This window comes from Aedes aegypti, unplaced genomic scaffold, assembly GCF_002204515.2.
Source record: "Aedes aegypti strain LVP_AGWG unplaced genomic scaffold, AaegL5.0 Primary Assembly AGWG_AaegL5_hic_scaff_1246_PBJ_arrow, whole genome shotgun sequence".
In the NCBI taxonomy this organism is placed as follows: Eukaryota; Metazoa; Arthropoda; class Insecta; order Diptera; family Culicidae; genus Aedes; species Aedes aegypti.
Window position 1 is genome coordinate 4,424 of NW_018734673.1, and position 9,647 is coordinate 14,070.

At 36.7% G+C, this 9,647-nt stretch overlaps 1 protein-coding gene across 4 annotated transcripts; it reads left to right on the forward strand.

The window, feature by feature from the left end:
- The first annotated feature begins 1,728 nt into the window (after positions 1-1,728).
- LOC110680375 (leukotriene A-4 hydrolase homolog) lies at positions 1,729-9,176 on the forward strand. Of its 4 annotated transcripts, none has more exons than XM_021856184.1 (5): positions 1,729-1,885; positions 8,132-8,194; positions 8,259-8,374; positions 8,432-8,758; positions 8,820-9,174. In XM_021856184.1, exons 2-5 carry the CDS (start codon positions 8,152-8,154, stop codon positions 8,973-8,975), a joined length of 642 nt encoding a protein of 213 aa, XP_021711876.1. In that variant the 5' UTR covers positions 1,729-1,885; positions 8,132-8,151; the 3' UTR covers positions 8,976-9,174. The 4 variants fall into 4 exon arrangements, with proteins under 4 accessions (XP_021711876.1, XP_021711875.1, XP_021711878.1 ...); XM_021856183.1 differs by lacking the exon at positions 1,729-1,885 and adding an exon at positions 7,818-7,842 and having other exon boundaries at positions 8,820-9,176; XM_021856186.1 differs by lacking the exon at positions 1,729-1,885 and adding an exon at positions 7,883-7,928 and having other exon boundaries at positions 8,820-9,175.
- The last annotated feature ends 471 nt before the right edge of the window (positions 9,177-9,647 follow it).

Below are 9,647 nucleotides of genomic sequence, written 5' to 3' on the forward strand. Positions count from 1 at the left end.
ATTTGAATCGTTTTAACTGACCCACAAGTCAGCGCATGATCGATCGGCGCGCAACTTATTAAGTGGTTTGCGGGTTTGAGAAAAGATTCGCAAAGTGCCCAACAAGTACCAGACCCTAGCGCGTAACACACGAAGTAAAAAGGAAGTGATCGAAATGCTAAAAGTTCTCGAGAAGCCCAATAACAGTATTCAAATTGGTAATGTTAAAGAAGTAAGGTACCGTGGGGTAAGTGGATACAGAAAAATCAACAGTCAACTTCATTGTTATGTACACCTAACGTGAATAATGTAATTCAAACTTTTTTCTGTGGATAACAAATGAGGGACTAATATACTTCAAATCATTGATTATTTCGATTTTTCTGATTGTTATGAATTGAGTATGAGGGACTTCAAAATTTGCGCCAAATGATTCACTTGCCTTACCATGGTGGGGTAAGTGGATCACCAATAGAAAAAATCTGTTCTCAAAACAAATGTGATGTAATTATGTATAGTAAGAATGATATTACTCTTGTTATTGTTATTAGTGTTAGTAATGGTACATTTTAATACTTTAAATTTAAAAAGTATATTTATTTAGTTAAAATATATTAAAAATATGTATACATTAGTAATTCAAATTGTAACTAGAATAATTTGAAGTAAATTCATCTATTTATACACATAAGTTATACATAAGTATTGAAGGATTATTTCTAACGATGTTTTCAAAAAAGACTCGTTGTTTGAAAACATTAGTTACACTTATTTTTGAATAACAAACTGAAATCTTTTTATTCTATTTATAAATATGTTTATATCATCTGTCTATAATTATTTATATGGTCAAATAAGGTACGTTAATATGCTTTAAATTGGAGAATCAGTATATTTTGCTCTTTTACAACTCAGCTTAGATGAACCACGAAAAGTTTCGTGTGAGTTTTGAAATTATTATATATTCATAGATATTTTTATATCAGAAAGGTTAAACAAAACTTTTAGGTGGATTTATTCAAATTCTCTAAGGTCAATTTGACAAATTTCAGCTGGGAATGAAAAAAAAAATAAAGGAAAACAACATTTGCGGATATTAAAACTTATTAAAATTCTCGTAAGCAGTCTGCCAATAAATGATAATAATACTTGATCCACTTACCCCACCCCATTAAAAAGTAGGGGTAAGTGTACCATGTACAATATATCGTAATTTATTTATAGACATCACATATTTTTCATTGTGATTCGTTCAATTAGAGCTGAAATGCTCACCATGTGTCGAAAAAACTAATAGTATTCGATTTTAGACAGAGTTACAATGGATTTTTGATTGATGGAAAACAATTTTGAAATTAATCAATTTTTGCAGCTAACAAGTTTGCTTGTGTTAGTGTACGTGTAGTACCAGATTTGCAATAGTATTAGTGTAGACGTTAGAATATAACCTAAAACAAAGCAATGAAGCGAAAACATTCAACATATTCAAGTATTTATGCTTAATATTGACGAATGATCCACTTACCCCACTGATACACTTCCCCCACTGTACCTTACTCCATTGTGAATACTTTTTATTTATCTCGAGTTTGAGTTGTTTCGTTTCTCCGTGTGGCAGCACATTTTTTACTGGGGCCTTTTTGTGTTTTGTTTTTTTTTTGCACCTCCTCCGCGAGAGGAGAGGTCGATGTCGATGGTGGGGTGGCCGCCGTCGCGATGTACGGAGAATGTTGACAACGACGATGATGACAAGGCAGCGACAGTTCGTCGGTTGACTTCAGTCTGGAATGTTTGCTGATGAAGCGAATTTGTTATTGAATTTCATTGCTAACTAATTTGATAAAAGTGATATAAGCTTACGGTTGAAATCGCGCGATTAAAATATTTAAAAATCTTGTTGTAATAGGTATGTATTCTTATTCATTATAATAAAATATTTTAAACTTTAATTTGTCGCTGTATACAAGGGTTAGTGCAAGGCGGATTTGGTAGCTCTTTACGACGATCTCCATTATTTTGCACACTCAAGCATCATGAGATCATCACATATAATTGCAGTTTCACAGGTTCAGACCATAACGTAATGTAAATTCTAGTAATGAGTTCATTGCTTCAGTTAAGTAATTTATTTAGTATCTTCATTCTTCAGTTGTCCTGTTAGAGCATTATACTATAATAATATTCCATGGAAACATAGGAATAGGAATGATTGTTGAATGTTCAAGTATTCAACAGCATCATTATCTTTTGTGCATAACGAACAATAGCATCTTCATTCTTCTTTAGGACGAACGCAGCTTTGGAACAAATCGTTCCTAATTTTCTTGATTTTTCTGGCATGAATGGGAAAATTGAAAAGATCTCTCATCATAGGCCTCTTTTTAATACAAGTCTAAAAAGTTTGTTAATGAAAGGTCTCTGAAGTCTATTTAATCAAAATGGTCTCTAAAGTCTCGCTTTTCCTTATTCTGATTGAAGTGAGTTCTGATGCAAAATTTAACAGGTTCCAGATACACTTTCAGAAACTATTGCGCGAATATTCTACTGATTCTTGAATTATACTAGTGATTTCTCCAAATACTTCATCAGGAACACTTTTAGGGACTCCTACAGGGATCTCTCCAGAGCTTTTTTAGATTTCTCCCAAAAATACTTTCAGCGATTTTTCAAAGGATGCTCATAGGAAATTCACCAGAATTTGCTCTAGGAAATCGTTGAGCACTCCAACGCTGCTACCTCCAGTAATTTACTTTTTCCAAACACTATGATATCATCCAGATATTTTTCCACTAATCCTTGAACTGATTTCTACAGTTGTCAATTTAAGAAATTTTCCAAAGATTCCTACAGTAATTCTTCCAATTTCTGATGTTTCTCTAGCACTACCGTCAGAATATCTTGTGAAACTTATCCAAATAGGGGAAACGCACCAATTTTCGACCCATCCATACGATTTTAACCTACTTTGTATGGAAATCCGAAAATTGGCACAAAATTCTAGTAGATCGAAATTTAGTCCTATTCAATTGATTATTTTTCTAATTATCTATGAAATTTTCAACCCATTTTCTAAAAATTCCTCAAAAGTCCGTGAGTTCTTTTAGCAATCGTTATTCATCGACTTTAGAACTTACATAAGTTTCTTTCAGAGATAGCTTAGACATGCCTCACGTGTTCTTTTTTCAAAAATTTCTCTAATTTTTGAAAAATTTCCTTGACATTTCACGGGAGACATGCATGGACAAATCTTTGAAGACTTTTTTGAGGAAAATATCTAATTTAATTACTGAAGTAATTCCTAAAGAAATCTTAGTAAGTAACCTTATGGAGTAATTCGTGAAGATATCCTTTGGAAAATTCCAAACAAATCCTTGGAGTCATCTCTGGAAATATTGGTGGTTGAATTTTTGAATATGTTCTAAACGGGAGTCTTGGAGGATGACGAAATCGGTGGAATAATCATCAGATAAAACCTCGGATGACTTAAGACAAGACTTACTCTAGAAGTTGAATTTCTGATAGAATCCCTCTAACCTTGGAAATATCCAGGTTGTATTCTTGAAAACTCCAAAAACATTTTTTTTAGGAATTCGTAAGGAAATGGTTAACTCCTCTACCGGCAGCTTTATTTATTGCCGCCAAAAATATTCAAATCGCGATAACTGTTTTGTTGCTCGATATTGTTGCACCATGTTTTCACAAGCTCTCATAAATCTCTTCTAGTTTTAGAATTTGTGTCCCCCAAAGAATTTTGGAATATCTCCGGATCCAGATAATCAATTATAGAGACGAACCAGCCAAGGGCTGAAAGTCTCTCAAATAAAGAAAATTCATTCATTCATTCATAATCAATTATCAATTATCTGGATCCGGAGATATTCTAAAATTCCTTGGGGGACTGACGCGTAGCCATAAGCCACACAGAGTTTTTATCCTGTTCGGATATTTACTCCTCGAAATGATACATTAATGCGAGTATATTGTGAAAAAATTAAGCAATTTGGTGCAGCCGTCTTCAAGTACTGAGCATGGACAAATAAAGATCTTGAAAACACTAAAAAACCTCATATCGTAATTTTCAGATTTCCTCAAGAATGCTGAACCGATTTGTAAGATTTTTTAGAGAAGTTTCTTATGATCTGGCATTGTATATTTTTTTGTTAAATTGACCAAAAACAAAATGGTCGCCAAAGACATTTTATATGGAGAATGTCGGTCCCCCAAGGAACATCGGAATATCTTCAAAACTAGATCACCTATGATTATTATCGACACGGATTTTTAAATTAAAAGAATTTTTTGAGATCTTGTGAAAAAATAGTGCAAAAATATCGAGAAACAAAAAAGTTATCGCGATTTGAATATTTTTCAGCGGTAAAAAATGAAGCTGCTGTTAGAGGGATTAATGACTGAATATCGGTACAAATACTTAATCTAAATTCTAATTCCATGGGGAATCAAACTCTTATCTTTATGTTCCTGTTAGGTTTCGTTTTCTTGATTCGTATTTAGTCTTTTTTTTTTTCAAGCAAGATGTCTCAGTTCGCATTCCCAAGATACTCAGTCGCCAATGGCCTCGCGTTAAGGATTTACATAACTTTGACTCATTTCTCCATGTTTCGTAAAGGAAAACAAAATTTAAAAATTATACAAAATTGCAACCTTAGATTAAATAATAACTTTTTTATAATATTAAGTCTGTTTATTTGTATAGGAAAAAGCGCTTATAAGACTTGGGGGCTTCTTTAGTCGAGTAGTTAGAGTCCGCGGCTATAAAGCAAAGCCATGCTGAAGGTGTCTGGTTTCGATTCCCTGGGCATAGAGAGTATAATTGTACTTGCCACATGATATACGAATGCGAAAATGGCAAATTTGGAAAAAAAAAGCTCTCAGTTAATAACTGTGGAAACGCTCATAAGAACACTAAGCAGAGAAGTGGGGACATAATGCCAAGAAAAAGAAGAAGAAGCTTACTCGCTTAGTGAACAGTAATGATTTAGACTTGTTCACCAAAAACCAGACGCTGGATGATCAACAGCTCAGCAGGCTTCTGGCAGCGAGGTACTCCGCATTCCGCAGGTTCAGAGAAGCTCTTACCAGCTCAAAAACAAAAAGGGAATGATACCGAATCCGGCGATAGAAGCATCTTTTGAAACCTTAGAATAAGAGATAAGGCTCCTCCCTTTCGTGCTTTTCTCTTTCTGATCGACCAATGTGCCAATAATGTGTTGAGCTTAGAATCACTAGAAAATCACGGAAAATGCTCATGCATGAGAAAATGGTCGAACATGAATAGTTGAAAGGGTTGACATTTCCTAAATATTCAATACTTAGCTATTGATAATCAATAGTTTTCCTCATTATGAAGGTAAGTGTCTGATCCATGGGTGCCAAAATTATGAAAATTGTTCAATGAGAATTTGTTTTCAAAAGCATTCTAAATATGTCGCAATTTTGTTACAAGTGGTGATTTTCGTAATCGAAGTGTTCTCATGAAATATGGAAAATCAAAGACGCTGTTGGAAATGCCACTCTATTTACAAACGTGAAATGTTAAGCTCTCACCCCGACGGCACTGCAGCAGCGTCTGCGAATGAGACTTGTGTTGTCGTGTCATAAATTAGTCATGACAAATTAAATTTTGTATGAAGCTGTTTGAAAAAAGTCGAAAATATTTTTCTTTTAATTCTTTTTCACTAATTTTATGGCCCTGAATATGGCCGATGGCTTTGTTGTTTCGATGCTGTTACAGATAAATAGCACTGCGGGATGTTATCAGTTGATTGCCATATGGCTGGTGCACAACAGCAGTGAATCACAGGGCTGAAATCGCAATCTGGAAACGTAGCTCACTATTGAAATCTTGTGCGATTTCACAAGTCCGACGCTCGATTAGCAGCTCCTTGGATCCAACTCAGGGGGACTGTCGGCTTCTTCGGGGTCTTCTCCATCGTGGCGGTCTTTGAAGCTTGGTGGGGTTTTGCTTAGGAAATGCCTTCTTTTTCCCCTCCTTCTCGGATGCCAGCCACCGCCAGTTTACGGGATTCCACTTAACTCTTGCCAATCTTGCAGTCTTGCCGACATCGCAGTTGCGGTTTCCGCCGATGTATTTCCCGATCCCCTGCAGGAAGGACCCGTTCCGTTCGTTTAGGGCTGCGATGACGGCAACAACCATCTCATTCTCCTGTGGACCGTTTCCTCTTCTTCTTCTTGGCGGCGCAGCGGTGATTGTTTTGGCTTGGAATCTTCTCTCGGACGACCGACGGTCAGTTTGATTTGAGCGAAACAAGACAAACGGGGGGCTCCTTCGCTATCGATGTCTGTGCCTGAGAAGCACGCCCGGTCAGAGCAAGCCGATCTGTTGCCTGCTGAGATGCGATCCAAGCGGAGAGTCAACTTTTCTCTAGCACCCCTATTTATTGATTTGCTTGGAATCAACGTTCTCTTTTAAAACAGTTATTAATCCTTTTGGACTGGTATGTGGGATTCAGTAAGTAAACGACATGAACCTTTGATACCTTGTCTTTCGATTGAGGTGCTAATCAAGGAATTTCGTTAAGCAAGTGAAAAGTTAAAAACGTTCAAAATATTTCATGCTAACGTAACGCTCTTGGTTTTGAAATTCCAATTTCAATCCTGTATAAAGAAGATAGACGTAGTCCTACGTCAAAAGAAAAAAACTGAAACAATAGATACCTGTGAATATTTTTTGCATAAATTATTGATATTGTTGTTACTTCCAGAAAAAAAACTTTTATGGTTAGTTTTGTCTTTCAAGATTTTCTAAAATTTGCATTGAAAACATTAAAGAGAAATGTGCAAGATTCCACCCCATCTTGTGTTATTTGAAAATTATTTCAAATATTATTCTACACACTTAAATTATTTTCCAGGAATCCGTGGATTTCACCGTAATTTCAACAGCTGAAGTTCAGTGAAATAAGTTAACGGAGTACTGTAAATTTTTACAGTTTTCGGTAAAATTTCGGTTGAATTTCGATGGAATTACGGTTTTTTATTTTACCGAACCTGTTCAGCTGTTGATATGTTGAGCCGGATCCTATTCTTGGCACTTTTGATTCACTTCGGCAGTGGGGTTTTTTGAAAGCTGCAGAGCTTATATATGGCAACAAAATGTATCGTATTGAAGCGCATGTTATTGCAAAGTTTCAGATAATCCGGTCGAGAAAACCCTTCATGCCAAAGTGAATCATGGAAGTGTCCAAGTGGTTCTGCACCCTACTAGAAATAAGTTTTATCTAAGTTACACCGAGGCAAGAATCTAGTGATCATGACAAACAGTACATTAGATGCTCCATATATCTGCTCTTTGAGCGCGTAATGAGGTGTTGAAATCATGCTGGTGCGAGAGTAACGGCCCTCTTAGATTATTCCAATACTGTGTTGTTGATCGCTAGAGACGTTTTTTTTTCGATCCTTGGGCAAGATGATACGGGTGGGGCAAGATGAAATGCAAAGTTGTTGAAGTGATAATAATACATTTTGGTCAACTTTACTGCACTCGGAGTGATATGTTAAGTAGATGCTCCAGTAGAAAGTTTATCTATCGAAGTTAGAAAACACCATGAACATTTGTTGTTTTACCTTGCTCCAGCCGTTTTAACTTTCCCCGGTGTACCTTATTTTTCCAGATAACGTCACGTCTTAAAATAAGATTTGGTTTACATTCTCCCTTTATTTACGCCAATGTATCTAATTCAAAAGCTTACTTTTTCAAACGTAAACAGCAATTTATGTGATGGGTAAAATGCTATTTGAGTCGAAATTCAACCGAGTAGAAGAAATTAGTCTCAGTCACGCTTTCGTTATTGTAGTTGTAATTAACTGGCAAAATGTTAACATGTTAGTTTTTTGTTGTAACTTGAGCCATTTCAAAGAATACATTACTTTCGTTACTTAGTAAGATCGAACCTGGTTAAAGATTATACGTACTTGAATAGCAATTTCAAATGTCTTAAAACTCAATCATTCATTAATAGCTCATCGTTGCATCATACCTACCATGTAGTTAAACCTTTCGTTATCAGTTTCAATTGTTCGGACTATGTTATCTTGCATATTGCGGTTAACCCTTCCGAAAGATAGAAGAGGCGGAATATTTCTCACCTGTGTTTTATTCGTTTCGTTTCAGCTCCGCAGCCAAGCATCAAAATGAGACTTAGTCCGATTGATCCGAGCTCCTACTCGAATGCACGTAAGTTTCAATGCTCTATATGTAGTTTTCTTTTGAACAGTTTCTATGTACATTTATCTTTTAGATGAGCTCATCATTACTCACATCGACCTTGAATGGACGGTGAACTTTGAGAAGTCTACATTGTCTGGTAGCGCTTCATTGTCGTTTAAAACCTTAAGAGATGATGTTGAGGAAATAGTAAGTTTAAATTGGTTATTTCATGTAAACGTTATTAATTCTAACTTTCCAATATAGTTTTTGGATAGCAGCGACCTTGATATTGCATCCATGGCAGTTAAAACTGCAGCAGGAGAGATACCGGTCAGCTGGGATGTGGGAAAACCTGTTGAGAACATCGGTTCCAAGTTGACGGTTTACTTGCCGACGAAAACATCCGGTGAATTCAAATTGATTGTCGAGTACGAAACCAACCCGAAGGCCAGTGCTCTCCAATGGTTAAACGCTGAACAGACGTGCGGTAAGAAGCACCCGTATCTGTTCAGTCAGTGTCAGGCAATCCATGCGCGGTCTCTTGTTCCTTGCCAGGACACACCGGCCGTGAAATTCACCTACAATGCAACGGTATGATTTTCTTTGCTTTGGATGTAATTATCCTTTGGTAAAATGTCATTTGAAATTTCAGCTTCGGCATCCGATTGGTGTAACTGGTTTGATGAGTGCCGTTAAACTGAAATCAGAAAGCGGAGTGTCGTACTTCAAGCAAAGCATTCCCATTCCAAGTTATCTTTTGGCAATCGTAGTGGGAGCCCTGGTGGAAAAACCCATTGGTCCCATGTAAGTATTGGGCAAGAATGGTTACATACTTGGGGTCTATCCCGTTTGGAATAATGCCATATAGAGCTACTCCAAACGACATAAAGACCATTTGACATAACACGAAAAACAGCCTATTTAAAAAAGGATATGCTCCTTCCCGGTAGAATTCCAGTTATGCCCAATGACCAGGGATTGAATCCTGAGAAAATTGAGAGAATCTCTCACGTATCGCTCTCTGTAACTATCATAACATGCTGCACATTATGAGAGACTGTTTATCGTATACTGCTACAAGTTTGATCAGATTGGGGGGATAGTAGTGCATGATAAAACCCCTCTAAACATGTTCCAAGCCTGGGGGACACTGTTGTTATTGGAAGTTCGTGGATTGTTTATCGTGCCCGTAAAGAAAAACACCTATCCCCAACGGTAAACAAGCGAGAAAAATGGAGTTTATCATCGCTCTCTCGTTGGGGCTCTCGCTCGCTGCTTCCATTTATCAGACTTGTTACACCTTGCGATACAATGACGATCGTGGACCGCAACAGATGGGATGTTTTTCTTTGCTTGCTTTGATCGTGCTTCATTCTCAAATGAGAGCGAATTCTGCAACGCCTGCCAATGACCCTTATGGCAATTCTTTTTGGCACCCAGACAAAGCGAACTGAACACGATTGATAGATTACAATTCACG